The sequence below is a fragment of the Ascidiella aspersa genome, chromosome 7, assembly GCF_963924565.1.
Source record: "Ascidiella aspersa chromosome 7, kaAscAspe10.2, whole genome shotgun sequence".
Classification (NCBI taxonomy): Eukaryota; Metazoa; Chordata; class Ascidiacea; order Phlebobranchia; family Ascidiidae; genus Ascidiella; species Ascidiella aspersa.
In genome coordinates, this window is record NC_139453.1 from 3922699 (window position 1) to 3947695 (window position 24997).

The following is a 24997-nucleotide window of genomic DNA, read 5'->3' on the forward strand; positions in this document are numbered from 1 at the left end:
ATAATATGTGTATTTCAGAAAATAAATACGTTTATTGGACAGAAATCATGCAGTGCTAATCACAGGGAATTTTTGACAAAGCTAAAACAGTAGATAATTTGCAGAAAATATGCAGTTTTAATTAAAAGTGGCAATAAAGAGAGTTAGTAACTAAACATAATCCAAATCGGTCGTAAAAAGTAGCAATTAGTCTAAAATTCAAGAAAGTTTCCTAATCCATGAATTATATCTTCAGTTACTTAACTACACACGTGTAATTTTAATGTAAATGAAAGGACATCTTAAAAACAGAATAAACACGAAACGAAACCATTAAAATCACTACAAAAAGTGAAATATTACAGTAGCGCTCGAGCCCAGGGGCGCCCGCAGAAAATTTTTCAGGGGGGGGCAATCAGGGGCGTAACCAGAAAATCAAAAAAGGGGTCCTAAATTTTCAACTTAGGGAATTCCCCTATTTTCGCCTGATGTTAATGAATAATGACGTCATTAAAATTGTGACAGTATTACGTCATAGAATGGTGATTGCAAGACGTGATAGAAAAAACCCAGAAACAGCCAAATACGTCCAGCAAAAGCGAGCATGTGCGTCGTCGACAATCCTGTCAGGCGCCAGCTGCGAAACCACGGTGTACAATCGTTAACTTCGGGCAAAAAAACAAACCAAGACCGTGAAATATGTGTGTTTAATTGTGGTAGAATCATACATAATTCGACTATCAGCAGCGCAGTTTTCAAGTTCCATGAACGGAACTAGCGCTAAATTACAAGCAATCCTTTCACCACGTGCAATACTAAACGAAGATCGTTTTTACCGGGTGTTATTATGCCACGATTGGCGCAACATCTGCGCCGAGCTGTGTGCCAAGTCAGCTAAATTACAAGCTGAGGTTGAGGGGAAATAAGTCGTGTCCATTGCACACTTAGCACGTGGTCTTAGAGTATGCTTGAAGAGCATAATTTTGCGTTAACTATCATTACTTAAATTTATACTTTAAAACGCGCAGGACAGTCACCATTATACCTCCTTTTAGGAATCTGTTTCATTTAAAGTTTGACTAGCGTTGTCAATTGTCGAATACACACTTGCTAATCAGTCAACCTAAACCAGCGCTTCTCAACCAGTGGGGCCATAAGAACATTTGAGGTTGGCCACATACCAATTTAAAAAGCTAGATTTAGTTTCATTTGTGTCATTTTATTTCATTTTAAAGGAATAATGGTTTGGGAGGTATTAAAAAGGAATGTAAATTTATTGTTCAGCCGCAAGTATCTCACTAATGCACGGTTGATTAAACAATCTGTTTTGAAATATATTCTGCTGTGTTTTGTTCTAAACCTATTTTAAAGTTTTTTACTGGGCCACAGAATTTTTTTGCAAGGTAAATGGGACACGAAAGAAAAAAGGTTGAGAACCACTGACCTAAACAAATAACGAAAGAGAAAAACTATCCAGCGTTTACGGTCGACCAAACTAAAAACGAAAAACGGCGTTTTGCACTCGATTTTGGCTTCGCATTAGATTAAGACGCGTGACCCAATTACTTAAAAAGCACGCCGCTTCGAACAGTTTGTTAAACCATGACAAAAACGAACCAAAAACGATAATATCACTTACAAAAAGGGGTGGTAAGAACTCCCGCCACCTCTGGATACGCCACTGGGGGCAATGGATAGTGTATATTATTTTTAACCTTCATAAGTAATACACATTACACTTACAAATAATACTAATAATCACATTTTGAATTCCAGGGGGGGGCAAGTGCCCCCCCCTTGCCCCCCCTGCGGGCGCCCATGCTGAACATCTGGAGCATTATGGAATAAACAAGAAACTGCTGTGTCTATGACACAAAATTAAATTTCCTAGGTAGAATAATAATTTGCTAAAAATTTGCATTATTGTCGTAATACTGAAGTACCGAAATAAGACAACATATTTGCCTGAAAAACATGCCACTACCGAATGTGTTTAATGAATATAGCATTGTCTGTGTGAAAGCAAAAGCCGCTGTCGAAACTGAATTTTTCTTATTTGTCGTGTTACAAACATTTGCACAAAATATCCAGATATTGGTGCATATAAGCCTAATTGTGAAAACTGAACGCGCAAAATAGTGTGTATCCGAATAAACAATTTTTTGAACGTTTGTGGTTTACAGATTGCTTCCAAGTAAATGTCCCATGTGCTTGTCCCAGGTTTCCAAACCCTCTTCGGCTGACATTTTTGAGTGTTTGTTTGCAGACCTTTTTAAACATCTATCAATATGCACAAGGCTGTTAGAACAGTTTGAATTATTAACTAGACAAAACCAGAGAGGGTAATTTTTTGCAAACAAGTGCCGACTTTATGCTTCAAAGACGTTTTTTAAGTGAAACATAAACATCCAGCCATGCAAACTTTTTATGAAAGTATGTGATTGGCGAGTTGTATGGAAGCGTGTATTATATTCTCACTGATGTATTTAGGACAAACCTACACGTCTCGGTATGTTTGATATAAACAGTCTGTAAAAAATATTTTTTGCCCCCATCCCCCTAATTTTTGTCGAGGCCCACGCATGTGCGGTTAATGCTAACGTATTTACTTATTACAACTAACACAAACATACAGGATGCTTTCTACATGAGATGGCGTCAGTTAGAGGTTGCAGATTTGACCCAGAAGTGTCGCAGTTCAACAACTTCAGCTTGTTGATGTTGCTTGCACTTGTTGCCAGGCAACTCAACTCACGTGACTCCAAATTGTTCACCAATAATTCTTCCATCTACACAAAATATAGTTTGGTTTGTTAACGAAAGTTTTAAACTTAGTCATAAAACCTATTCAAACTGCTAAATACGGACAGAGGTCAAATTGATTGTAAACCGGAAAACGTCGTAAAAGTTGAATTTAGTTTCTACTCGACAAATATTTGCGCGACCAATTGCTATAAAGAAATAAACACATCAAACGTACACGACACGTGATTCATCATTATAGTTGGAGTTAGTAAATTTACCAAAAAAATTCATAATTCAGTTCAGTCATTTTACAAAAATTGATTTTCCATATTTTTTAACCGTGTTTGAATATCGAGTAATATGTAACGGAATGTGAAATCCGCATAAAACGTCACAAATTGTCTTTCCAAAAATATCGTTTTTATTCAGTTGAATTGACAAGTAAATGTGTATGCATCTTTCATGGCTTCGCACACTTACTGGACACAAATCATCATATTCGCTGAATGACGGAGAAACAAAATTAATTTTTTGATGAAATTAAGTTGAAAGTCAATAAACTTAACAATTAGGCGAATTATAATTGCGGCAATTACAAACCAAGTATTTGTCACTTGTTGCACGTAAGACTTCCAGGGGTTTCTTTGCGTGCGATTGCTTCAATAAGAACCTCGAAACCGGATAGATCGCTCTCATAACGTTTTATTTTAAACTGTACTTAATTGAGTCGTTGTAAAAGTTAAAATTCCATATATTTATGCGCTCAAAATTATTTTGCTAAAATTCCTAATTAAAGTTTTAAAACTAGAACGGTGGTTTAATGTACCTGAAATTCGTTTGCTTCTATTGTGTTTTTGTTTTTTTTAATAAAAAAATGCTTTTTTATTGGTACAAAAAATTATCCCTCATTAAACACGAAACTCGCGTTAAAACGTTTCCAGTTAGTATCATCAACGAAATATTAAAATCTGGATACTGAATTAAAAAACTTAAATACTTGCTGGGGGTGGAAGCGTTTAATGCTGTAGGGAAGACAGTGACTACGAAGAGTTTGGGGAGTGCGGAGTATAACATCCCAAACACTAATGTCCAATAACAAACTGAAAAACGTAATTTGTCGCGCCAATTAAGAGGGTTATATCAGAAAATAAAACAGAAAAATATTAGTGTATAAAAAAAAAAAAATGGTTACTACGAAGGAGTGGGGGGTTGCGGAGTACATCCCGAACACTACCCATGCTTGGTGGGACTTTCCCCTGTGCAGTTTTATGTGTCCGCGTTTCACCCAGGGACTTCCCCTATCCGGTTGACTGTCGATAGTGTGATTGGATGATCGCGCCCGCCCCATCACAATATTGACCATTATGACATAACCATGTCAGTTGTCGCACGTAAGTTAACTTACAGCTGTTTCTCTGAGTGCGATTGCTGCAGTAAAATCCTCGAAACCGGACAGATCGCTCGAATTGACCAACCGCAGGCGGTTTATCTTATGGACGCAGGTAGACAAGGCAGTGAAGTCACGTGATCCAGTTATCACACTTACAAGCTCCATCTACAAAATAACAACAAGATATGTTGCGCTGTCCCAGATAGATGAGGTTCTCAAACTTATGCGCCGATCAGTTTGCCTCGCCCGCCATTGTTGGCTACCTTTAGTCAATGACGTGGTTTAAAAAGTGTAAGCAAAGCCGCTGCAGAAAAAATGCGGGTCAATATGACGTTTTATTGTAAACTGTAATTAATTTAGTCATTTGTAGAGCTAAAATGTTATATATATATATATGCACTTAGAAACTATTTCACTAAATTTCCTAGTTACTCGGCTGTAGAATACGCACATTGTTAAGGCATAAGATACGAACAGTTTTAAACTCAAACTGTAGTTATTGATCCTAAAATTCGCTTGCTTGAACTGTGTTTTATTTAAAACATTTCTTTTGTATTTGTAAATTAATTATCTCCTCATTTAACACGAAACTCGCGTTAAAACGTTTCCAGTTAGTATCATCAACGAAATATTAAAATCTGGATTCTGAATTAAAAAACTTAAATACTTGCTGGGGGTGGAAGCGTTTAATGCTGTAGGGAAGACAGTGACTACAAAGAGTTTGGGGAGTGCGGAGTATAACATCCCAAACACTAATGTCCAATAACAAACTGAAAAACGTAATTTGTCGCGCCAATTAAGAGGGTTATATCAGAAAACGAAACAGAAAAATATTAGTGTATAACTAAAAAAAAAAAATGCGTTTTGCGTTTTTAGCTAAATAGACTCAATTAAAGTCGCGCATGTTATTGCGCAACAAAGTTGTACAAACCGCGTTGGTTATTTGTTCTAATTTCACCGGTTTAATCTCAGAGGCGAGCAATGACGGTCTGTTTTTCGGCATAACAACGCCATTTAAACGTCGTAACATCAGACCATGAATATTTTTGCCGACTATACAGCAATATGTGTGCCATCAATTCTCGGTGAACAACAGGAAATCAAACCGTTGTGAAAAAACAAGTTGTCCACTAATGTCAAAAAACTCGGGGACACTCTACTGTCATCATGCGGTGATAGAAGTTTAAAGTACCTTTTAAGAGCAGGGGTCGGCAACCCCGCCAATGTAATTCATCCGGCCCTCCACCTCTTTTACAAACTTGGCAAAAGGCCTTTGCCGAAATTTGTTGTCTATTTTAACTACACAAATGTAACAATAATGCGCTCTTTTTGCGCATTTTTTCGGCCCAAATGCGACGTACATGAACTAGTACTATCAACAATGAACGTTACGCTATCTTAGTATGTCTGATTGTATTTTATGGTGCTGCACACTAGTTCTTGTGTGGTTTGAATATGAAAAATAAACTATATCGACATTATAACGGTTCTATTTAAATAACATCATATCCTATTCAAATTACATCATAGATTAACGATTAAATTTTCCGCATATCTTTTTTTTCAATTTTATTGTTGGTTATGATTAGACTATGTTTATCGGCGGCAGCACACTCGATGAACCTCACGTCCTTTCGCTACCCCCGGGGAACATCAAATATTTGCACAATAGCTTTTCTTCGCGCTTGGCGCAAACGCTTTACCGTCCTTTCAAATCCAATATATAAAAAGGAAAAGTTTGTGGGTCATCATGTTCGCGTTTTAGGGAAACAAACAGAGAAACGTATGGCTCCTATTGCTCCTCTTAAGCGAGTCGCCGAGCAAGTCGGTAAAATAGAAAGAAACTCGTGCGCTCCCAGACAGAAAAAAATTGGTTTCTTTCTATGAGAGAAAGTCTCGCATCTCAAGCGAACGCCATCGCGAACCGGTCACGGGTGAGCAATTTTTATACCATTTCAAAAACATCACACAACATTCGTTGCATGTTAACTTGAAAGAGCGTGCGTGCGACTTGCAGAACCTTATGACGAAACGGGTTAAACCTTTTCACACATTTATAAGGCAATAACCTGCGTGAAGTAAATTGCCTTGGTAAAATAAAGTTTCATGTGGCAAAGTTTATATCGCGTTTATTGTAGCGGTTTGAACTTTAAGCAAGTTTACTTTAAAAAGAGGATTTTCTTTCGTTGGATGCAGTATGGGTTTTACGTATTTGCTTGAATTTCGCCAATTTGAATAATTGCTGCTACTACTTTTTAAGCAATTTTCCATCGATATGTCACGGGTTTTTGGGCAGAAGGGGCGCTTCCGTACCTCAATTAAAACAAACACACACCGTTGCAGTTTGGTTTGATGTTAAATACCATAATATTTTTTTAAATCATCGGCTATATTTTGCGGCTTCAGAAAGCTTAAACTATGCTGGTAACACGTGAATTAGTAATTATACGGCCAAAGCGCGTTCGCGACTTTTCTTTAGTGACCTATTTCAGACACAAAATTTTAGATACTGCTTTTTAGGTTACAGGCCTACGTTAATTTTTAGTCTTTAGATTGTGAACAAATTAAAAAAGTATTGGGAAATTACGGAGACAAAGAATTAGATCTTTAGAGCCACGCAGATAAGTCATATAATTAAACACGACATTCTATTAATACCGCTAACACACAGGGTGTGGGGTGTTACTCTGATTGTGGAAAAGCATTAGGTTAACTGATTTTAGACATACGATATGACATGATTTGAATTTTCTATTTAGTGACACGCAGTACAAACGTTTAGGCATAAGCAAATTTGTTATGGCATTACAAAAATATGTTTGCATTATTTATGCCTCTTAAGAACTTTATACGCTATCCGTAACATAACTTTCGGGTTATTTGCTGATTCCATAATTATAGGCTATAACATGAGGCTGTCAGATTAACATGGTACAACGTAATGTGCAAGAGTAATAAAGAGCCAAAGTATGATGGATTGTTTCATTTTGTTTAACCAGATTAAATTCAGGTAGACTTCGTACATTATGATGGCTATTGTAGGTGTAATTATTTTTTAACCAGTAAGATTAACTGATAAATATTCTATTTAACCTGGGCAACGCCGGGCATTTCGTCTAGTGTTAGATAAAAGCTAATTTTCGGTGCAGGGTTCGTTTAGCGTTTACCGCTGCTTTGTTGCATTTATTTGAAAATAGTGTATAAAAATTAAAACTTAAAACAACAGTAAAACTTCACAAACCTTGTGTTTGGTTCTCGCCATTGTCTCCATCAACATTTCTAAACCGTTGCCGGTAAATGCGATTAGGCGGTAAGGTTCCCCAATGCTGATGACCAGCTCTCTTTGTGTTGCTCGAAGCACGTGACAGAGACTTGACACTTCACTGGGAAGGATCGTTCCACCCTCTATACGAAGCTCTCCAGGGAGGGAATCGGCCACTTTCGCGGTGATTTCTTCATCGTTTGATTCCTGCGCCAAACTGCAAAGCTTAAACAAATCGGAGTTAAAGCTCTCGTCATCGTTTGATAAAAGTTGAGATCCAAGCGAATCAATCAGACCATTAAGCAAACGTTTCTTGCTGGCAACATCGGTGGAAGAGATTTTGAAAATAGGCTTTAGCTTACGGTGGAGTCCCGTGTTTAGCAACCCGAAAAGAAACCGAAGAACCATTTCCCACGTATTACTTTCCATGCTTTGCAGCTGCCCAGAAAATGTAGCCAGGTCTGTATCGAACAACAGCTTGAGTGATGTATAAAATTCTTGCCACAGCAAATGAATAAAGAAGAATACTTTCTCCCCTTCCAGTATGCGTAGGTTGAGGTCGCTGGAGAAAACTTGCATGTTGAGAAAGTCCTCCATTCCTTCAGCATCAAGTCCGACTTCATCCAAGTCTTCTTCATCGAATGTGATCTTGTTATTGAGCATTCCGTGTAAAGCCAGGTCTGAAAGTTTGCGCAAAATTCTTGGGTGTTCCTTAAACTTAATGGAGTGAATGCAATCGGACACAAAAGCCGCAAACACATCCGTGAGCGTAAAAGTGCCATCTTTAGTGACATGCTTTATGATGTAAGGTACAACGGTTTTCGCAAACATAGGAAGAAAGCACAAAGCCTTTGCATGTCGGTTTTGACCAAGTGACTTGATGACCTTCTCATAATCTTCTTGCTTCTGGCAAATTTGTCGGAAATACAAATCTTGAGAGCTTTCGTTGAAGCCGATTACCTTGACTACAAAGTGGGGCTTGCAACTTGGGTGTAGCTTGAGAAAATCCCCCGGTCGTGAAGTAAGCAGCTTGTGAGCATTTGGAAGAATGTCGCCACGGAGTAGGTTTTGCAAAATGACAACCGGCGTTGCGCGATCGTACAATCCGATCACTGGAGCATCCATGTCAAGATCCTTGAACCTAGGTTCGTCCAAACCATCCAGGAAGATAAACAGCTTGTTGGATTTGGAAAGTTTTTCCAGTATTTCATCATCTATTTCCTTTGTGTGTTTCAAGTTTGGGTTGGATGACAGCAATTCTAGAACACCCATTTCTTTGTTAAGATCTAAAGTCTTTAGGTATTTAAAAAGCCAATATCCCTTTTGATCTGCTGGTAATTCATCTGCAAGCTCCGTTAGTGTCTGTATAATAGCTGTAGTTTTTCCAATTCCAGCTATTCCAGTCATACCGACCACGTTGCCATGCCTCTCCACGTAATCGTCATATGCTGCTTTATTTCTAAATTTCTTTCTTTTAGCTTCATTGATTGCTTCTTGTTTTGCAGCAGTAAATAGTTGGTTTAGTTTAAGCGTGGTTGAGTTGACCTGGTTGTCTCTGAGTTGCTTCAATCCCTTTAAACCAAACTCCTCCAATGGTTCTTGCGAATCCCGAATGATGTCAAGAGGAACTGGGTTGCTTGGTAGAGTTCCGATGACCTTGTTAGCTGCTTCCTGAGACTTTTCTTGCCATGATGTTGCTGAAAACGTAAGAACTTTTGTTTAAAGCTGAAGGAATAAAACGAATGAAATTCAAATGTTTTCCGCAATGTTAATGCACCCAATTGGTTCACCATTTTGTTTTATGATGTGAGTTAACTAACACATATGGATGTATAACTTTTTTGGTAGAGCATATAGCGTAAAATTTGGCATTGCACGCTTAGCTTATTACAGCCACCAAAACGTTAGTAAATGAATAACGCCTATCGTCGGTTTTACTTCAACGCGAATCGCGAACGAACGATTAAATAGAAATACGAGCGTGTTTAAGCGTAGGCTGGGTTTGGAAAATAAATCTCATAAACGTATTGCTTTATTTCTGGACTTTAGTGGTTATTGAAGTTGTCATAAACCGGCTTTTATTCGGACAAAACGTAGAATGTTTTATATTTGTATAGTCGATAAATATTGTTTCATGTTTCTCAAAAACTTAACAAACAAAACTGTAATGCAAACGAACTTTCTAAAAACCTACCAGAGTTTTAAATAAGTTGCAAAGACGCAAGAGGCGCCGATACAAGGCCATATTCCCGCAAACATTATTTTTTTATCTATTTTACCTTATAAATGCGCTAAGCGCGAATCTGTTTCAATTAAGTATTTTTGAGAACTGCAATTTTTTACGCTATGCTGTAGTAGTGTTTACAGCTTTTTCAATATCAAATCACACAACATCGAATAGTTCAACGGTCCTATTTAAACTTTAATTTTTGTCAACCTTAAGTAAAATAGACAAGGAAGAATAACTTTATTTATTTTAGACGCACTTTCAAATCATTTTGCTGCAAAATTTTTATCTTAACTTATGCTAGCGCTTTGTATAGGACTATTAAAAAAGCAAACACCTAAAATGAATTTAATTCGATACTTGTGTTTTATCAATTTCTATTCATGATAAGTCATAAACGTATTGCCGAGTGACGTCAATTCGTACGCACGGTGGAATATCACCTGGTAACGCACACTGCTCTGCATCGATCTATTCTAGCCGCTTTCAAACTAAATGTGTTTAACTTGAAATACAGTCGCGTTTCAGGGGCTGGGTTCATTGCACGCAAAGATATCTCTACTGTAGTGCAACCCACACTTGGTCATTAGTTTTAAATCGAAGTTATCACCAACCGTTGTCAGATGAGGTCGCTGTTGAGTCGGAAGCCACTCCAGGTCCCTGTAGCTGGCCATATATATGAACGTCGCCTTGGAGGTTTTGTATGGGACCTTGATGACCGTAAACATCACCAATGTTTACAGGTAGCACATTGATTGGCTGGTTGTTTGCTGGTGGAAGCTGAGGTGCATTTTCACCCTGCATAAACGTTGATGATAAATATGTATTAAGTTTCTATACTACATCTTAAAATAAAAATATAGTTTCTGTTTATTTTTATCTCACACAGGATAAGTAGCCAAAAGGATGAAATAGAAAGTAGGCCTACCAGAAAAACTTCTTTTCACTATATTGAAATAGCATGTTATGAAGCAAAATTGTAAAACTCATCTGCTATAGCGTATAGGGCATTTTCAGTGTATTCTTGTGTTACGGATTTGTCCTATTTTATCGTTTCAAAGCTCCGAAAGGAGATATTTTTTAAACCTACATATTCTTCAAAATTTGTGCAGCTTTACATAAAGGGTTTAAATCGGTAGCATGTCCAAACTTGACATTTTATTGTCACACCCGGTGCTTATAAAATACTGCTGCAATCCAATCCTAACAAATTATGTTACTTTTCTCTAGCAAGAAAACATATTAAATTTGAACGTATTTTTCCGGCTATTTGGGCCAAAATGTGCTTTAGAGCTAAAGTTTAATAACATTTAGTTGTCAACCTACGATTTACTGGAAAAACAAATCTTGTTTAAAAAATTTTTTTTTCTTATAGGAATGGCAGCTTTGAATCGCAAATCCCTATTTCAAATTAGTAGCTATCGGGTATTGAATTGGATCCATTAACTTATCGGAAATTCGTAGAACGAGACGAGGATGCGAGGAGTTTTTGCACAATGTGCGCTAAAATGTGCATGCGAAAATGTGCGCACATTAACGCCGTAAAAATGCGCGCACATTCTGGAAAAATACATTTTCGCGCACATTGTGCAAAATAACGCCACGTCCCCGGTTGCCTAGAACACTCTATAGATAAATATATTTTTTTTCAAAAAACTTACTTGGTTGGGGTTGCCAGGGCCGGACATTCTTGAACTAGTGTTCGACCGGTTAAACGATTCACAAGTTTTAACAAATACAAAGTTGTCTAAAAAAAATGCAACAAAATCAGTTATTGGAATTATAACTTCTGTGAAAATATAACTATAACTGAGTTTGAGAAAGCAAAGTATAAAGCACAAGAAAGTCGAACAATTGTGCGCACAAAACAATGTCGACATTATCATACAGAGCCAAGAACACAGGTATCAGGCGACACTCACTATACACCTGGATTTCTTTGAAACGGTTTAAGGGTGTAGTTGTTGTACAACATTTGTTATTTTGGTCGTTTTAAGATTCTTGTATTGTGAATGATTAAATGGGGAAATGCAACACCGATAAGTAAAAGGCCTGCTTTAGTGCAAACCACAAATATTTGTCGCCGTATTGCGATGTTGATTTACAAATGCTCCCGAATTGATTCCTGTAAAATGTTGCGCAAGAACGGAAATTAACATCCAAGCTTCGATTTATGGCTTGTAAGTCGTCAGTGAAGCTAATTAAATCACTTACAAGCCAATTCAACTGAGAGGGTGAGATACAAGCAAGTTGGCGCTGCGAATTTTTCGTTCAACGCTTGGCAACGCTTGGTTTGTAACAACTCGTCCTACCAACCGTCGGAAGGTTTGGACAAAGAAGAGCTGAAACGTGATTATTCACAAAGACTAGGAACAAATATACGACGCGCTGTCTCGTCGTCTTTAGAACCCGAACCAATTCAACGGTCGCTGTTTTTATTTTGGCGGTTTTGCCGTTAGAAACGCTACTGTTTAAAAATAATTTAACTGAGAAGGTGAGATACAAGCAAGTTGGCGCTGCGAATTTTTCGTTCAACGCTTGGTAACGCTTGGTTTGTAGCAACGCGTCCCACCAACCGTCGGAAGGTTTAGACAAAGAAGAGCTGAAACGTGATTGTTCACAATGACTGGGGAACAAATATACGACGCGCTGTCTCGGCGTCTTTAGAACCCGAACCAATTCAACGGTGGTTGTTTTCATTTTGGCGGTTTTGCCGTTAGAAACGCTACTGTTTAAAAATAATTTAACTGAGAAGGTGAGATACAAGCAAGTTGGCGCTGCGAATTTTTCGTTCAACGCTTGGTAACGCTTGGTTTGTAGCAACGCGTCCCACCAACCGTCGGAAGGTTTAGACAAAGAACAGCTGAAACGTGATTGTTCACAATGACTGGGGAACAAATATACGACGCGCTGTCTCGGCGTCTTTAGAACCCGAACCAATTCAACGGTGGTTGTTTTCATTTTGGCGGTTTTGCCGTTAGAAACGCTACTGTTTAAAAATAATTTAACTGAGAAGGTGAGATACAAGCAAGTTGGCGCTGCGAATTTTTCGTTCAACGCTTGGTAACGCTTGGTTTGTAGCAACGCGTCCCACCAACCGTCGGAAGGTTCGGACAAAGAACAGCTGAAACGCGATTGTTCACATATCTGGGGAACAAATATACGACGCGCTGTCTCGGCGTCTTTAGAACCCGAACCAATTCAACGGTCGCTGTTGTTATTTTGGCAGGTTTGCCATTAGAAACGCAAACGTACAATATGAGTGCCTCTTTATCTTGGATACTCTCGTAAGAAAGTAGTAGGCTATTTAACTTCGCTATGATATCAAGAGGATTTTTAAGATCTTGACTTTTGCCAAAAACAAAACAATTTTTTTTTTGAACGATTATAGATAAATTATTTCTTTGCACTCATGGGCGTATAATAAAAATGCACACAAGCGCCAGGGCTGCGGAGTCGGTTAAAAACAACCCGAGTCCAACCTCATCCGAAAAAATAAAGTCGAGTTCGACTCGGCAAATTTGCCCATTCCACCGAGTTCGACTCCAAATCCACTTAAAGCCTATATTTCACCCATTTAGGTAATTAAAATAGAGTAAATTTCCAGCAAGCACTCATAGGGTGTAATACAACTCATCCACTCACAATATGTGACTAGGAATGTCCCACCATATGCTATTCCATCTTTGCAATTGACAGTTTGTGGACTTATGGGTGTTTCGAATTTAGTACTGCGCACGTCGGACTCGGTACTAGAGTAGTCTTACTCGAGACACGACTCAGCAGCCTTGAACAAAACCAGTGACACTTTTTGTATTCCGTTTAACCAACGGCAATAAAATCGGCAAACATAATGGACATGCCCAGTTTTACCTCCTTTGAAATACCATTGTGTGCAAACACTAAATAATTTGTTGAAGTTTTCAATCGCGGTATTATTGGATCCTAACGGTTATTTTGGTGTCACGTGCCGCCTTAAAACTATAGTCGGAATTCGCAGTTCTTCCATAATAATATGTTTTTGTTTAACTACAGCAGCAAAAAGCGACATTTTAACGCGTATATTTTATCACGCATAATTTTTTTTTAAATTGTTCGACACGTTCGCTTCACCCGAGAAATTCATTTTGGTAGCGTTCGTTCGTAAAAAGAGTCAAGGGCAGAGGCGTCACGCATCAGTGGTTTCTGCCGACGTGGCAAGTTCCTGTTTTGAGTTTCTTTAGCTCAAACTTTTCCGAAGCCTTTACAGGCCAGCTCCTTTTTTAAAAGTGGATTTCAAGCGACCCCATAACAATTGTTTAGAGATGACGCCAGCCTTAAGACCGAAATAAGAGCAGCATCAACGTCGGAATAAAACACAGTTTGGAACAAGACCAAAATACGAATAATAGTTAATAGTTATATTAACGTAAGCGGAATAAGTCCTAAATCCGCAAAAATAATACCTAAACGGTCAGAATCAGTCTATGCTACCTTTTATCCAACTCCAAACCAAACCTCTGTTCCACCACTAACTTCTCCAATAATTTCAACTATAATTCAATTTATAATCCCACCCATTACCCAACACAATCCCCCAACAGGCGCAAACAATCCGGGGCCAAAACAGCGGCGCCCTAACGTCGCCTTCTAAACTAGGGCTCCCAAACGTCGACACCAAAACTGCCAATGCCAGACGGATGGACCCTCTCCCTACAGTTTCAGGCGTGTTTTGGCCATTTAGGCCTTATTCCAATGAATTTAGGACGTATTCAGACGATTTAGATCTTATTCTGTCGTGGATATTACTGCATTTTTGGCTTTTTATGTCGTTGGTCGTAATACGATTGGTTGTTGCTTGGAAGACATAAAAACAGTTGTTTGTTACCTAAATATTATGGCAGCTGTATAAAATGTTAAAATGGCTTATAGATTTTTTTTTTGGCTTATAATACTGTTTTTTTTATGTTGGTTTATAGTTCTCTAAATATGTGTTTGTAAAACCAAAGTGGTCGCGTCAGTTTCCTTTTCTACGCCCAAAAATACACTTTTTATCGTTCCACTGTTGAAGCATATGTGCGGTCATGCACGACAAGGCCTTTAAGGCCACGAATAGGCTTCAGCGAACTCACTGAACTGCATTTACGCTGATTCAAACATCTGCAATTTGGAAAAGAATAAATCGACTTTCCTGTTGACCGGCTTTTATTGTATTGGTGTCAAAATAAAACTTTAGAGTTTCACGTGATTTAAATATTAATTGTAATATTAGTTGATTGATTTTCGACCAATATTTTACATGGCTTAGTCGATTCCAGCTGATTCCTGGAATCATTACATGCTGGTAACAATTCAAACATCACAATGGAAAATTCTATTCTCTAAAATCGCTGCCACTTCATTTTTCATCCGAGAAAAAATTCTACTTCCTTTAATTTGTTCTACACGTTTGCTTCCCCCGAGAAATTCCTGTTGGTCGCGTTCGTTAAAAGTCAAGGGCAGAGACGTCACGCATCAGTGGGTTTCTGCCGACGTGGCAAGTTCCTGTTTTGAGTTTCTGTAGCTCAAACTTTTACGAAGGGTTTACAGGATAATTTCGAACAGATGACGTCATACCATAACGGTCTTATTAACAAAAGTGTGATATCAAAGGCTTGGAAATTAAGGGGTGGAGTCTTGAATTTAATATTTCCAAACAAGTATTAATAAATCGACTTTCCTGTTGACCTTTTATTGTATTGGTTTAATGAATAAAAGCTTAAGGGTTTCACGTGATTTAAATATTAATTTTAATATTAGTTGATTGATTTTCGATTCCTGGAATCATTACACATGTTGGTCACAATTGAAACATCACAATATAAAATTCTATTCTCCAAAATCGCTGCCAATTCATTTTTCATCTGAGAAAAAAATGCTACTTCTTTTTAAAATTTGCTTTACTCGAGAAATTCCTGTTGGTCGCGTTCGTTCTTGAGAAGGGTCAAGGGCAGAGCCGTTACGCATTAGTGGGTTTCTACCGACGTGGCAAGTTCCTGTTTTGAGTTTCTGTAGCTCTAAGTTCCCCGAAGCCGTTTCAGGCTAGCTCCTTTTTAAAAAATGGATTTCAAGCGACCTCAAACCATTATTTAGAGATGACTCCAGCCTTAAGACCGAAATAAGAGCAACATCAACGTCGGAATGAAACACAGTTTGGAATAGGACAAAAATATGAATAATACCTAATAGTTATAACAACGTCGAAAGCGAAATGAGTCTTAAATCCGCCGAAATACTACCTAAACGGTCAGAATCATCCTATTCTACCTTTTTTCCAACCCCAATCAAACGTCTATTCCACCATTAACTTCTCCAATAATTTCAACTACAATTCAATTTCTAATCCCACCCATTACCCAACACAAAGCCCAAACAGGCGCAAACAATCCGGTGCCAAAACAGCGGCGCCCTAACGTCGTCTTTGAAATAGGGCTCTCAAACGTCAACACCAAAACTGCTGATCAAGTCATGTTCAACCGTACGTAAGATCTCGTTAATTTAGCTCCGAAGATATATGGGACGAGCCAGACCCATGGCCCCCATGGTCGTATACCTTCTCCTTACAGTTTCAGGCGTTATTTGGGCCTTTTAGGCCTTATTCCGATGAAGATAGGCTTCACAAAGTCACTCGACCAAGAAAAGCATAAAGTTTTCAAAAAACTACGCTGAGATATCGTGGAACATTAGGGAGGGGATGTTGGTTGGAATTAAGGAGTGGAGTCTGAATTTAGCTTTTCCAAACAAGTAGCGTGGAAATAAATTTGACGAACGATAATTTTTAAACCAGAGGCGTACAACATAAGACCCACAGTTGGGCCCGCGGCACTTTTATTTTTGTTGCCCCACAACCTATTTAAACAGACCATTACATCGTATGTGGTTTTTTTCTAACAGGATGAGTGTTATTTTGACTTTGATTACGCCACAACAACGATTCTACTATAATATCATCTGTCACACTTGAATCTAGCTTATTGGATGGCGACTGTCCCCCACTATTCCGCCGTAGCCTGCATTTAGCTCTTTGTCGTGAAATAAGTTATGTTTTGTCGCTCTAAAATTATGGCAAGTGTGTAAAAGCTTAATGCTGATAGAATTTGCGTTTTAGCTTGAAATAATGGCTTCGTTGGACGTGGAATTAGACTCCACTAAATTTGTTGCTTACAAAACCGTGGAAAACCCAAAACCTCGTCAAATATCTCAAATTTTATTTTGGCTCGCCACTAAATGTTTGCCATTTTTACATTGCTTAGTCGATTCCAAACCGATTCTAGGATCCTTAAATATGTTTTTACAATTCAAATAATGCAATTTGGAATTGTAATAACCGGAATCGTTGCTCAATACATTTTTGTTGTGTTTAATAAACTGTATTATCTTTTTAAAAATCTCGACAAACTTAGAGTTTTACTTAATTATATTTTAAATTGCGTCTTGTTTTTTGTTTTTTAATTTCATTTACATTTTCGCTTCCCCGAGAAGTTCTTGTTGGTCGCTTTAATTGAATTTAGCTCGCCATTGAAAACTATTGCACCCTTCTACTTTAAATAGAACATAAATTAGTTAATTGAGGTAGACCCTTTTCTCCGCAAAATATCCACTAACCCCTCTTTATTGTTTCCCTATACAAAAGCATATTTGCATTCATGCACGACGCTGAAGTTTAAGTCACAAAGGCCAAGGATAAGCTTGAGCAAAAACTCTGAATTGCGCAGAGTTTACGCTGAATCGAAAAGCTGGAATTTGGAAGCGAAATAAATCGACTTTCCTGTTGACTGGCTTTTACTTGAGCAACTCATAGTCCGTTGTTTTGCTACAAAATTAAATCTTCTGATTTTCATGTGATTTAAAACATTGACATCAATATTCGTTGCCATTAATTGGATTAACGAAAATCGCTCCTAAAGAGTTTTTCATCTGTGAAAGAGCTTTTAATTTATATTATATATTTTTTAAACCATGACAAATTCACTTTTACAAAAGTACGTTTTAAATTGTTTCATTGGTAATTTGTTCTAAACTTCGGAGCATAATGGTTGGAGGTTGTAATAAGACGTAATAAGAATTTTAACGCCCATACAGAAGTAGGTATCGTTTTAAACGTTTCGAATAATCTCGTTTGCTTCACCCGAGAAATTCCTGTTGGTCGCGTTCGCTCGTAAAAGTCAAGGGCAGAGCCGTCACGCAACGGTGGGTTTCTGCCGACGTGGCAAGTTCCTGTTTTAAGTTTCTGTAGCTCAAACTTTTACGAAGGGTTTACAGGTTAAATTTCGAACAGATGACGTCATACCATAACGGTCTTATTAACAAAAGTGTGATATCAAAGGCTTGGAAATTAAGGGGTGGAGTCTTGAATTTAATATTTCCAAACAAGTATTGTGGAAATAAGTTTGACAAACGATAATTTTCTAACCAGAGGCGTACAACATAAGACTCAGAGTTCGGCCCGCGGCACCTCTATTTTGTGAACCCAAAACCTATTTAAACAGACCATTACATCGTATGTTGATGTTTCTAACTGGGTGATAGGTGCATTCCATTCCCATTACGTTACACCGACGTAATTTCCATAATATCATCTGTTACACTGACAATTGGTTAAGTTTGTTGGGACATAAAAATAAGTTATTTGTTACCTAAATGTTATGGCAACGAACTTACTGACTTGCGTTTACGCTGATTCCAACATCTGGAATTTGGAAAAGAATAAATCGACTTTCCTGTTGACCGGCTTTTATTGTATTGGTTTAAAAAATAAAAGCTTAAGGGTTTCACGTGATTTAAATATTAATTTTAATATTAGTTGATTGATTTACGACCAATATTTTACATGGCTTAGTTGATTCTAGCCGATTCCTGGAATCATTACACATGTTGGTCACAATTCAAACATCACAATATAAAATTCTATTCTCCAAAATCCCTGCCAATTCATTTTTCATCTGAGAAGAAAATGCTACTTTTTTTTAAAATTTGCTTTACTCGAGAAATTCCTGTTTGTCGCGTTCGTTCGTGAGAAGGGTCAAGGGCAGAGCCGTTACGCATCAGTGGGTTTCTACCGACGTGGCAAGTTCCTGTTTTGAGTTTCTGTAGCTCTAAGTTCCCCGAAGCCTTTACAGGCCAGCTCCTTTTTAAAAAATGGATTTCAAGCGACCTCAAACCATTATTTAGAGATGACGCCAGCCTTAAGACCGAAATAAGAGCAACATCAACGTCGGAATGAAACACAGTTTGGAATAAGACAAAAATATGATTAATGCCTTATAGTTATAACAACGTAAGCGGAATGAGTCTTAAATCCGCCGAAATAATACCTAAACGGTCAGAATCATTCTATTCTACCTTTTATCCAACCCCAATCAACCTCTATTCCACCACTAACTTCTCCAATAATTTCAACAACAATTCAATTTATAACCCACCCATTACCCAACACAACCCCAAAACAGGGGCAAACAATCTGGTGCCAAAACAGCGGCGCCCTAACGTCGACTTTTAAATAGGGTTTTCAAATGTTGACACCAAAACTGCCGATCAAGTCATGTTCAACCGTACGTAAGATTTCGTTAATTTAGCTCCGAAGATATATGGGATGAGCCAGACCCATGGCCCCCATGGTCGTATACCCCCTCCTTATAGTTTCAGGCGTTATTTGGTCCTTTTAGGCCTTATTCCGATGAAGATAGGCTTCACCAAGTCACTCGACCAAGAAAAGCATAAAGTTTTCAATAAACTACGCTGGGATATCGTGGAATATTAGGGAGGGGCTGTTGGTTCGAATTAGGGGGCGGAGTCTTGAATTTAACTTTTCCAAACAAGTATCGTGGAAATAAATTTGACGAACGAATCTTCAAACCAGAAGCGTACAACACATGAACCAGAGTTCAGCCCGCGGCACTTTTATTTTTGTAGCCCCACAACCTATTTAAACAAATCATTAAATCGTATGTTGCTGTTTCTAAATGAGTGGCAATTTTGACTCTTATTAGGCGACAACAAGGATTCTACTAACTATAATATCATCTGTCACACTTGAATTTGGTTTAGTTTATTGCGACTGCCCATCATAGCATGCATTTAGCTCTCTATTATGAAATAAGTTATGTTTGGTTACAATTATGGCAGCTATGGAATATGTAGAAAGGCTGATAGAATTTGCCTTTGGCTTGTAATACTGGCTTCCTTCGATTTTTATTTGTACCTCACTAAATATGTTGCTCATAAAACCAATGTGGCCGCGTCGGTATTTAAAGTTCTAGTTTTGCTCGCCACTTATAATGTCGGTCATTTTTACATTACTTAGTCGATTCACAACTGATTCGTTGAATCTCTAAATACGCTGGACAAAATATAAACAACACAATTAATAATTGCAATAACGACAATCCTTGCTCAATACATTTCTGATGTGTTTAACAAACTGTATTATCTTTTAAAAATCTCGACAAACTTAGAGGTTCACTTAATTATATTTTAAATTGCGTCTTGTTTTTTTGTTTTTTAATTTCGTTTACATTTTCGCTTCCCCGAGAAGTTCTTGTTGGTCGCTTTAATCGAATTTCGCTCGCCATTGGAAACTATTGCACCCTTCTACTTTCAATAGAACATAAATTAGTTAATTGAGGTATACCCTTTTCTCCTCAAATAATCCACTAACCCCTCTTTATTGTTCCCCATACAAAAGCATATTTGCATTCAGGCACGACGCTGAAGTTTAAGTCACAAAGGCCAAGGATAAGCTTGAGCAAAAACTCTGAATTGCGCAGAGTTTACGCTGAATCGAAAAGCTGGAATTTGGAAGCGAAATAAATCGACTTTCCTGTTGACTGGCTTTTACTTGAGCAACTCATAGTCCGTTGTTTTGCTACGAAATTAAATCTTCTCATTTTCATGTGATTTAAAACATTGACTTCAATATTCGTGTTTTATGCGATAACAAATAGCAAAGATCGCCGATAAAACCGAACAGGATAATGGATGCTGATTTCAGCCGCTAGAAAGACTGTAGCTTTAAGTAAAAGTCTACTTCTTTTTACGTAACTAAACTCTAAGCCAGGGTTGGGTAATTGTTTTTACCGCGGGCGCATGAGAAAATTAAAATGTTGTGGTGGGCCGCGTCAAAAATAGGATCTCGAACAAACCCAGTATGACGTCATACTTTGACGCTATAACACAAATAAGCTTACAAACTACGTTGGGAGTGGTGCGCAAATGTTCATTTTAAGTCTAATTTAAAAGAAAGATAAATTACGACCATAGGTTATTTGTTTTAAAATGTAAACTTTAATTTAGGCATAGAAGGGGATTGAGCACAGATCAAAATGTACATTGCTTGATATATTGGCGTTATTTGTGGGGCGCGTTGACCCCAAAATCGAGGGGACAATACGTAATTCCGCACAAAAAACAATGTTTTTTTCGGTATTTGAGGCTTTAAGTTCCCGACGTGTTACTTAAGGTACAATGGGCATATTGCAAAGACGACAAACGGCATACATTCGACCGAAGTGCAAAAACTATATAAATGTTAGGATAAGTTTGTTAAACTTTCGTTGGATAGAGCACCATTATGCGAAGGACGCTTTCTGTTTGTAAAGATGCTAAAATTGCGTAGAACTTACGAGAAAGACAGAAGACATTCGTGCGAAACGCCAAAACATTTTCCTTTTTAGTATTTAAAACAGTCTAAAATAGAGTTTTGCGGGGTCATGACTAGATCCATCTCTGAAAAGAATGTTTACGGTACCGTACAACCAAACATATAGAATAAATATGCTGTTGCTACCAGGCATAGTATATTTAAAATAGGTTCGTCTGGCAACTAACGTTACGGCTTACTATACAGGGACGTCCCTGACGAAGGCTTGCCGTATAGTAAGCCGAAACGTTGGTTGAAGAAATATATGCCAGACGAACCTATTTTAAACAAACATGTATAAACTCGCCCGTGTTTTTGCTTATATGCATTTTTGTAAGAATAAGCCGCGGGCCGGATTAACTCGCTTGGCGGGCCTGATCCGGACCGCTTGCCGTATGTTGCCCAAATCAGCTCTAAGCAAAACGATGATAAAGAGTAAAGACTTCGCCCAAATTCGCCGACTCCGGCGAGTCCGGCTCCGACTTTACAGCCCATGTTCGACCCATCCAACTAATTAAATAAGGTGGGTATACAGTAAAAAAATTAAAATTAAAATATTCACACAATTTAGACATTAATAAGACAACGGGCCAACATAGTGTGTTGATGTCCACATCGTTGAAACCTAACACTACAACAGAAAATGATTTTTAATATATAAACAAGACTTCCAATGAATCAATTGTGTAATAATGCGGTGATTTTTTATAAACGAATCGCACTAGCAAACAATATATAAATGTCTTTACTGAAACCAAAATACTTGCCACACACCGTGGAGAAGGCCACTTATGGGAATTTGCATTGTGCTCCTAGTATTGTTGCCAATTTCGTTCCGCAGAAACATGGTTAGATTCCATCAAACTGTGGCCTCTTAATAACTATATGACATATTATGTCCTCCCCTGCGTCATTTGCTTGAGCCGCGTGTTATTGTCGATGATTTAAAAAAAGGCAATTTACCATGTTACTAAAAATGAATGTTACGGATAATGAAATATGATGGCCAGAGCGCTAAATAGTGAGTGAAGTAGTGAAACATTCTAATTTCCCTAATTGTTGCACTGTGTAGAGGCTACACGTTCGGTAAAATAAATTTCATATTATGTGTTATTTGGTATTTCGTAATGAAGGGTGCTGGCCGTTTGTAATTAACAACTTCACGCGATTTCGATTCCATACTGAATATTAAAGAGCGACTGAAAAACAGCAAATACTCAGAAATGAAGTTCGAAATATTCTGATCAACTGGGAATAAACGTTCAGTTTTCACCATCTTCTAATTCAATTGCTAGTGTCAGCCATTCCTTGATGAGTGTTTACAAAAATAAAACAACACAACAACTAGCGATGTCGTGCAAATGTAATATAAAAGTTGATCACAATCGTTATCCAGTAGAAAAATCAACATAATCGCCTTTAAACAAAATGTACAGTCAACCAAAACATATAAAAAGCACCTTTGATTACAACGTTCAAACTCATTTTTTGGCGCCTTAAATTCAAAATGCAATATTTTTACAAATATCGTTGCATATTCGGCGCCCGAAAACATTAACATGTATGCGGGCTTCCATTTAACTTTATCACTTTGTATTTATGAATGTTTCTAAAACGTCAACATTCATATCCACAAAGTAAACTACTTCTGTTTAACCGGTGCGCCGCTGGCAATAGAAAAAAAACATATGAATTTTATGTAATAAGCTATCGCAAGAAATTCCGGAGAATTGCGAATATAACCAACAAATTTTGCGCTCACCTTGCTTGCCACGTATTTTTGTTTCGTAGTTCTGTTGTTGCGACCCGCTGACGCACTCAAATTATGTCGTGCGACCCTCAGTAAGACTTGACTACAGCACAGACTGTTTTCACGCACTAAACACCCCCGTTAAAATATGTGAAAGCTCATATTGAGTAATACCTTGAACAGAGTAAAGTGCACTCTAAACTCACTTAACATTATGAAATGGCAAACTTCCAAATACAATTATTACCAAACAAATGACTACCAAACAACAATCGACGTGGTCATACATAATGAAGTTAAGAGCGTATTTGTGTAAAGTACTGCATTTGTGACTGACAAAACTTTGCTCTCATTTTATCACTTGAGCCTAAACTACATGCTTATATTAGTATGGACAAACCATCATCAAAGAATGCAAGTGTTTAGTTTTTGTTTTTTTACTGCAGAACGTGTCTACAGATGCAAGAAATGGTTAAAGACTCGTTGCAATGTCCGACTTCATTTTCGCAATACATCTCTTTTATCAATTTTACACTAAACCTCGTTTTAATCGATTCAAGCATTTATATATAAAGTAGTAATGGGTTTTTGTTGGTAGAAACGATTAAATTATTATCAACAGCGTATTTTAAATATTTCTACTTTCATTAAACGAAAATAATACCTGAAAAACCTACAACAAGTTTGTTTCCCTACAAATCCTGGTTTTACTTAGAATCATGAAAAAACGTTATGAATGTTACTCCAGCTGACAATTGTTATGCTGAATACTTGAAGATCGACCGAATATATTCTGGCAAGTTCTTTTTTCTCTCCAGACTCCAGCAACACAAAACCACCCTCCCTTCACCATTTTGCCACTTTTTTTACACATTTACACTAGGTCGGCACATTCTCGCTAAGATGTCTGTCGCGTTACGTCATACAAGTGTCGCGTGGCGTTCGATTCATGTCGCGTGTCGCTAAAAAATGACAAATGTTGCCTGTCCGACAACAAAAGGTTGTAAAGTAAAATATTAGGTTTTATAGCTAAAATCTGATAAAAAGTAATTGTAGTCAATGTTTTGCTTTTTTAAGCATAGTAATGACGTCATTGGTATCGTATCGCGATACTTTGTGTCCACGATATCGGGTATCGGAATAAAATGTCAAGTATCAGACGTCCTAGTATTCAGGCATGTATTTAAACCTTGATATTTGCCTCAATTTTTTTCGTTCAAGGATCAATAGTAAACGCACCAGCGATAACCGTACACTATGTTGTTGACTGCTGTACGATTGACCCTTTTTGAAATCAGTATAATTATAAATAATACATTATACTTGAAATCAGACCGGACCGTTGCTATCACCTTAGCCATCAAGATACAATTTGTTTTCATTCTTTGTTTTTTTCTTAGGTTTTGACATTTCTAAGGTATATTTCCAGCTAACGTCACCGTGCAGTATTTTCACCCTTTCTATGTGTCCAAAGAATAGCACTATGTGGACTCCGACTATCCATATTGCAATTGTTTGCCATGAAAGAAAATATACACATATAGAACGTCTGTGTCATATTGTTGCTGTATATCCCCAGTAGCACCGATCCAACTGTTAAAAGAAAATAAACACATTTACTTTTTTTGCGCTTTTGGCAAACGTTTTAGGTGATTTCGCTGCAAAAGCGCCAAGTCCGCTCTAACTAAGATAAATATTTTGCCGGAACATTATGAGGTGGCACCAGGCAAATTCTAGTGGCTTGTTGAAATTTTGGAACAAAATGCGGCTAATTTTATTGCTAATCAAATTTAAATTAACTCTCAAATAAATCTAATTTTCCAAGTTTTGCGCCAAAGCGCCAACTAGTGGAGTAGCAGCTCTGAATGAGCCATTATACACATATTAATAATAGCTTACTCTAAACATTTTAATAATACCTCTAATGTGAAACATCAACTGATAAAAGAACTTATGTAAGACTGCGTTCATAATGAAGTTGCTTTTAA

The 24997-nt window shown here is 37.6% G+C and overlaps 1 protein-coding gene across 2 annotated transcripts in view; it reads right to left on the reverse strand.

Annotated features, from left to right (window-relative positions):
• LOC146137312 (NACHT, LRR and PYD domains-containing protein 12-like) overlaps positions 1 to 23753 on the reverse strand; it is a 35687-nt gene extending 11934 nt beyond the window's left edge. For both annotated transcript variants that reach the window (XM_083393473.1, XM_083393472.1), the window contains exons 1-6: positions 23022 to 23753; positions 11265 to 11350; positions 10218 to 10401; positions 7356 to 9073; positions 4130 to 4279; positions 2613 to 2768 (exon numbers count right to left, since the gene is read on the reverse strand). In XM_083393473.1, the coding sequence (XP_083249599.1) occupies positions 2613 to 2768; positions 4130 to 4279; positions 7356 to 9073; positions 10218 to 10401; positions 11265 to 11291 (2235 nt within the window). In that variant the 5' untranslated portion in view covers positions 11292 to 11350; positions 23022 to 23753. The remainder of the gene's footprint in view (positions 1 to 2612; positions 2769 to 4129; positions 4280 to 7355; positions 9074 to 10217; positions 10402 to 11264; positions 11351 to 23021) is intronic.
• Positions 23754 to 24997: the final 1244 nt, after the last annotated feature.